At 44.3% G+C, this 7,022-nt stretch overlaps 1 protein-coding gene across 1 annotated transcript; it reads right to left on the reverse strand.

The window, feature by feature from the left end:
* Nucleotides 1–5,065, reverse strand: si:dkey-110g7.8 (GTPase IMAP family member 8). Its single transcript, XM_046307456.1, has 3 exons — nucleotides 3,808–5,065; nucleotides 2,857–3,441; nucleotides 1–1,003 (listed from the first exon to the last, which is right to left on the reverse strand). Exons 1-3 carry the CDS (start codon nucleotides 4,604–4,606, stop codon nucleotides 927–929), a joined length of 1,461 nt encoding a protein of 486 aa, XP_046163412.1. The 5' UTR covers nucleotides 4,607–5,065; the 3' UTR covers nucleotides 1–926.
* Nucleotides 5,066–7,022: the final 1,957 nt, after the last annotated feature.

Here is a 7,022-nt window from a genome sequence, read left to right on the forward strand (position 1 = left end):
TTGATATTTATTAACAATAAATATGACTTTATTATAGCTAATAATGAGGTTATTATTACATGCATTATAATGTTTGAATAACAAATCAACTTAATTAAGGCCTAATAAATGGCTAATAACACATAATAAAGGCCTTGTAATCTACTTGCATACATACTTATAAACTAGAAATGAGTGGCTCATATGTGTACCTTCAAATAAAGTGTCACCCTTGTTTGAATTGCTGTTATTAATTGGCTCAAGGCTGCATCATTAGTGGGGGACGACATGGTTACTGTTGCCTTGTATATCTTTGGAATGAGTAATGAGATCAGCTTTAATATTGCAGAGAGATTGTGACTTCTATCAATGTAATTCTAAGCATAATTTCCAATCCTTCCTTCTTTTTAATAGCCTTTATTTGTTTTCATTGAACTATACAATATGTTGTTACTTTCTAGCATTCAAAATGGTAGATGGATATCTCTTAATGCATTTAATGCCCAAAATATGTCGCTACAATGTGCTTTCATTAAGTACTGCATGCAGTTTTGCAGTATAAAGGACTTGCATTATGTTGTATCATTGATAAACAGTTCAATACAAACAAAAACATGAATGATGTGCAATTATTTGTCCTTTTAAAGTGTTTTTCATGGTTGCAAAGGCGAGGGACGCAAATGCCACAGCAATTCAAGAATGACCCAACTACTTTGAATACATGTTCAGTCCCTTCAGAATGTATTCACACCCCTTGACCTTTTCCATTGAACAAGTCAAGGGGTGTGAATACTTTCTGAAGGCATTGTATGTGTTATTTCATTTCATTTCCAGTGTAATTAAACACCAGGCCACTTTGAAATGTGAATGTTTTGGCTTGGAGTGTGAGAGCATGTCCACCTTACAGTGTGTAAGCATGTGCTCCTGGCTACTCTCTCCCTTTGTCACTACTGGAGCTGGCATCCTCTGCTACAGTCCTCTTCAGGGCTGTTGTTCTCAGATGACTCAGGGCTTTCTTCATCCACTGTCAAACACAAAAGAACACAATTATCTCAAAACTTATTCTCTAAAGGGGGGGGGGTTAAAATAATTTGGTAAAATATTGAATTTGGCCTTTATTACTATAGCCCAAAGAAACACATTAATGGCAAAAAAAGGACTGGCAAAAAAAACAAATCATAAGGAATAATGTTTTGAAGTGTCTGTCATATGTCTAGGATATGTAAGAATATATATTTACCCCTTTATCTTTGTTGGCACAAAGCTGCCTTCATTACTTCCCTTTGTTTGTTTGGGTTACCTTCAGAAGAGTCCCGTGACACTTGTGGGGGTCGTAGAGCAAAACGGAAAACACCATCTCGGGTTTGTGAGTTTCTCCCTTCCATACAGTGGTCATAATAGTTAGGCCAAACCGTTTTTGATGCCACAGACGTTTTCGTGAGAAGAACGATTTTTAGGATGTCTCATGGTCCGACAAACACAGCTGTAGCTCGGCCACCTTCCACCGCAGATGTGGAATGCCGAGACATAGGCGTAAGCGGTGGATTGAGACACATCCCATGCAAAAACTGATATTCCTAGCTTAAACTGAAGGATTTTGATGTTCCAAGACAGGATTCTGTCGAGGAACAGATCTGGTTATTGAAACATTTCTGCAGCATTGAAGGTCTCCAAGAACACAGTGGCCTCCGTCATTCTAAAATGGAAAAAGTTTGGAACCACCAAGACTCTTCTTAGAACTGGCCACCCAGTCAAACTGAGCAATCAGGGGAGAAGGGCCTTGGTCAGGGAGGGGACCAAGAATCTGATAGTCACTCTGACAGAGCTCCAGAGTGCCTCTTTGCAGCACTCCATCAATCAGGCCTTTATGGTAGAGTGGCCAGACAGAAACCACTCCTCAGTACAAGGCACATGACAGCCTGCTTGGAGTTTGCAAAGGGCACCTAAAAGTCTCTCAGTCCATGAGAAACAATATTCTCTGGTCTGATGAAACCAAGATTGAACACTTTGACCTGAATGCCAAGCGTCACGTCTGGAAGAAACCTGGCAACATCCCTACGGTGAAGCATGATGGTGGAAGCATCATGCTGTGGGGATGTTTTTCAGCAGCAGGCACCAAGAGGCGAGTCAGGATCAAGGGAAAGATGAACGGAGAATAGTACAGAGAGATACTTGATGACAATCTGCTCCAGAGTTCTCAGGACTTAAGACAGGGCCGATGGTTCACCTTCCAAAAGGACATTGACCCTAAGCACACAGCCAAGACAACGCAGGAATGGCTCCGGGACAAGTCTCTGAGTTTCCTTGAGTGGCTCAGCCAGAGCCCGGACTTGAACCCGATCGAACATCTCTGGAGAGACCTGAAAATAGCTGTGCAACAACACTCCCCATCTAACCTGACAAAGCTTGAGAGCATCTGCAGAGAAGAATGGTAGAAACTCCCCAAATACAGGTATGCCAAGCTTGTAGCGTCAAACCCAAGACGACTTGAGGCTGTAATCACTGCCAAAGGTGCTTCAACAAAGAGTAAAGGTTCTGAATACCTTTGTAAATTTGATATTTCATTTTTTTTATACATTTGCACAAAAAAAAATCAAACCTGCTTTTGATTTGTCATGGTGTATTGTGTGTAGATTGATGAGGGAAAAAACCTATTTAATCCATTTTAGAATAAAGAAGGAACAAAAACAATTTAATACACTTCAGGCTGTAATGTAACAAAATGTGAAAAAAGTCAAGGGGCCTTAAAACTTTACTGTATAACAAATAATGCTTGACAAAAACAATCATAATAACATGTATGAACTTCATCCAGAAGTGAATTAATGCCAGCAGGGAAAGAAGAGAGGGGTTCAGTATCATCTACTGTCTACTCACTCTGTATTGGCAAGAAGGCCTCATCACCATTCTCTCTGATCATTTCCTCTATTTTGTCCAGCAGATCTGAGATGTTCCTTGTGTCCTTCCCCGGCATCTTGCTGTCCACCACGTGATAATAGTTCCCACAGTATTCCAACAACCTGTGGAGCTCCCGCCCTCCCTTCTGAATGTGCTCCTCGACGGGCGTTCGGCCTAGCCAATCCCCGCAGCTGAACAGCACCATGGTGTGGAGACACGCCCTATCACCAAACAGGCCCTCCAGGTGGGCCTCCAGGGTCCGCCTCTTGCGTGAAGTGAGTGTGGAGATGATTGGCAGCACCAGGAGAAGGGTGTGGGGGCCAGGCCGGAGGAGGGTGGCACCTCGCTTCGACTCCTGTCTCACGTGTTTCGGGGTACGTCTGACGGAGAACCAGTCCCAGCCAGGGGTGTCAACGATAGTGACCCTGCGTCCAGCCACCTCAGCCTGCCTCCTAAGGCTCTGCTCCGTCTCTGTTCCAGACTCAAAGTCCCGCCGGCCCAGGATGGTGTTCCCTACAGAACTTTTTCCCACTCCTTTCCATCCCAACAAGAGGACCCTCAGCTCTGGAAGAGACAGGGAGAGATAGAAAGCTTTATAACGTGTATGCTATTTATTAAAACCTTTGTGAACGTTTAGGAACTATTATGCCAAGTATGCAAAACTCTTAGAAAAGAAGGTTATATCTAAAAAGGCTTTTCAGGTGTCCCCATTGGAGAACCCTGTAGCAAAGTTAACCGGTGTCATTACATGAACCGTTGTTAAAAACCCTTTGAAGAACCCTTTTAGGTTCCAGGTAGAAACTTTTTGGGGTTCCGTGAGGGTTCTACATGGAATCTAAAGGGGTTCTTCAAATGGTTCTCCCGTGGAGACAGCCGAAGAACCCTTTTAAAACTCTTTCTTCTAACAATTAAGCAATAAGAGCTGGTCACCTCTGGGAGGCCCTCCGACCATCCGCAGTCTCTGCCTCTCCCTTTCCTCCCGCTCCTCTCTCACCCGCCTCTCTTCCACCGCCTTCCTTGCCTGCTCCTCCTCTAGCAGAATCAGTTCATTTACTGCAAAATACCAGCCATGGTTTTCCTTAACCTGCTCCTCTACCTTCTCCAGCAGCTCCTGAACTTGTGTGTTCACCATGTTGTCATCCCCACTCTGCTGTGTGTAACTATCCAGGCCATGGTATCTGTTACCACACCTCTCCACCAGCCACTGAAGGGGCTCCCCAGCTGCAATGAACTCCTCTACGAACGTCCCCTCCGGTAGCTTGTCGACCCCAGTGAAGAGCACCATGGTGGACCTCCAGGCCCCTCCTCCTAGATGACCCAGCTGCTTCTCTGCTGCCTTCCTGTGGCCCTCTGTGAAGGGCTGTGACACGGGGACCACCAGCAGGAGCGCGTGGGGCCCTGGGGGACAGAGGGTGGCACCGACACAGGGTCCCTCCTTGCTAGCCTGCTCTGGCGGGGCCCCTGTGTTATCATCCGCTGAGTCATGGGGTATAATCCAGCCTGGGGTGTCAACCACAGTGATACGCCTCCTGCAAACCCCCCCGTGGCCAACGGTGCTGTGGATAGTCTCTGTCCCAGTCTGGAAGATCTCCTCACCTAGGATGGCATTCCCTGTGGTGCTCTTCCCAGCTCCTGGTCCCCCCAGCAACAGAAGCCTACGCTCCGGGAGATGACAGATGTGTTCAACTGTCGGAGACGACAACGACTGGCAGATGTTTGGACTCTCCATTTGAGCTCTCCAAGGCAGGAAAGTAATGAGTGATATATATTGTCCTGTTTTAATGTCTGCTGTCAGATGGCCAGAGAAGAGAGAGCTATAACTGACAGTAGCTGCCGTTGAGATTGTCCATGGAAGAGTGCAGATAATTATCTGTAGCGAAACATAGAGGAGCAGAGCTCCAGAAGTAAACTCACCTACCGGTACCAAATTCAGAACCAGTGGAGACTGTAGCCATTTTGTCTCTAGCCTCTTGTTTTCTAACTCATCCCTCCACCTCCATGCTTTTTGCCTCCTGCTCCTTCAGGGGACACCGGTAATCTGTTCAATGGTGTATCCTGACCGGTCCACAAAATACTGGCAGTCAAAAAGGTTTAGTCTTCTAGTCTCTCTCCCTCTCATGCTCACTCTCCTTCAATCGCAGAACATTTCACTCTATCCTACCCCCCCCCCTCTCTCTCTGTTTCCCCTTTCTCTCTTTGTCACTCCTTCTCTCTCTTCCTCTCATTCTACCATTTTCTTTCTCCCGTTCTCTCTGTAGGTCTTTCTGTCTTGCCCCCTCTTCCCTGGAACTAATTCCCCCCCCCCTTTTTTTATTTATCTTCTCAAGAGCGAATATTGTGTAGACAGGAAGTTAACACCATGCAGCTTCAGGGAAATGACTGGTCATATTGAGGGGAAGCAGACAAGGGAGCTGCTCCCACGCCGAGCACGACATACTGCTGCAGACAGAGACAAAGTGGGGAGCAGAGTTGGAGAGAATTTGCCGTGGTTACAGCTGTGGGAATTATTCCCCCAATGCTGAACACTATTTATAATACAGACATTGGAGGAACATGTGTGGGAGAGGGAGAATATGAGGGAGGAGGGAAAGAGATGATGCCATATTGAAATACGGTATTAACAAGAAAATACAATATTTGAAATGCAGACCAGAAATGTGTGGTTTTGTACATTTTGTCTACTTATAATTCAAACCAAAGAGTCGTGAATCTTATGAATCATTTCAGTTTAGCGTGTGAGCATCGTGTCCCAGTCTTACAAACGGAACCACACAAAACACAGCAAATAAGCTTTGCAACAGCTTTACGAGGAGGAAAAATGCATCTAGGCAGCCTAGCGCGAGAGCCACTGTAGAGCGAGAGCACATGAAGCAACCACTAGATTGAGCGGCTCCCTCTGCAGGCCGAAATAAACACAACACCCCTTGACTTTAAAAAACAATAAATACAAAAAAAAAAATCATTACAAAATGCCAATGATAAGAGGACCATAGCTATATCTCACATTCTCCCACATTTCTGGTTGGCAACAGGGAACCCAAACATAAGCAAAAAACGGTACAGAGAGTATTACCCCTTTTTCACCTCAACAATTCCCCTTTTTCTTTGACGTTAGACAAACCAGGAACAACAATAGTAGCCTAAAGCCTCTGACTTTATCAGAAACTTGTCCATAATGGTATATAAATGCATCATAATACCAACCAACCAACCTCTTTTGACCTTGGTGGGTTTATTTATTTAATGCATTATATTGCTATTGTACCAGGGTAATGCACAATTAATAAAGATTGTACCATTTATCATAATTAGGCGTTACCATGGTAGAATGTGACCCATGGTAGAGTGCAGGTTAAAACCATGGTATTTCCATGATCCACATCTATACCATGGTATAAATGATGCAATATCTTGATATTATTTAGGTGCATGACAGTACCATCATACTACAAAGCTAAAACCATGGTACATTTCCATGAATCAGATCTATGGCATGGTATAAAGGATGCAATAACATGGTAATATTTGAATTGTGCAAATAGTATAGGGCCTACCTATCTGAGATTTGTAAATAGATGTAGAGTCGATGTCCGGAAATAGAATTAGCCTAACAGATAAATCCCCATAGCAATCTGTCTAAGCTACAGATGTGTTTTTGGGCTTTGTCTCAATCCACCACATTTAGGCCGATGTCGGACTTCCACATCTGCGGTTGGAGGTGGCAGAGCTAAAGACCTGGAGTCAGAAGACATCCGAAAAATTGGTCTTCTCACGAAAATGTCTGTAGCGTCCCAATGGTTTGGGCTACGACACGGGAAGTCTTGTCTGTAGCTACACACTATGACCCCTCTATGCATAGCTGTGGAAGTACGGGGTGCTGAGGGTGCTGTAGCACGATTGTATTTTGGTGCTATTCATGAACAATATCTCCATGTATATGTTTGCTACTTCCTATTTAAGAATGTGCTCTGACATGTTGACTCTGATGTAGACTGCTTGAATAGTCACACAAAGGCCGTTGTTGAAGTGATCTAAATGGAATAATTCTACCACCATCAGCTACCTACCATTAACTATATGAGTAAAATATGTGTCATACAGTGAAGTGTAAAGTAAAGTGTGGAGTTGCTCTTCAATCCATTCAA

This window comes from Oncorhynchus gorbuscha, linkage group LG16 (assembly GCF_021184085.1).
Source record: "Oncorhynchus gorbuscha isolate QuinsamMale2020 ecotype Even-year linkage group LG16, OgorEven_v1.0, whole genome shotgun sequence".
NCBI classification, from domain to species: domain Eukaryota; kingdom Metazoa; phylum Chordata; class Actinopteri; order Salmoniformes; family Salmonidae; genus Oncorhynchus; species Oncorhynchus gorbuscha.

Coding starts and splice junctions, on each gene's coding strand:
- si:dkey-110g7.8 (XM_046307456.1), bottom strand. CDS start 4,606: ATGGAGAGTCCAAACATCTGCCAGTCGTTGTCGTCTCCGACAGTTGAA. Junction 3,442..3,807: donor GGTCGGAGGGCCTCCCAGAG/GTGACCAGCTCT, acceptor TGTCTCTTCCAG/AGCTGAGGGTCCTCTTGTTG. Junction 1,004..2,856: donor GGCCTTCTTGCCAATACAGA/GTGAGTAGACAG, acceptor TGTGTTTGACAG/TGGATGAAGAAAGCCCTGAG.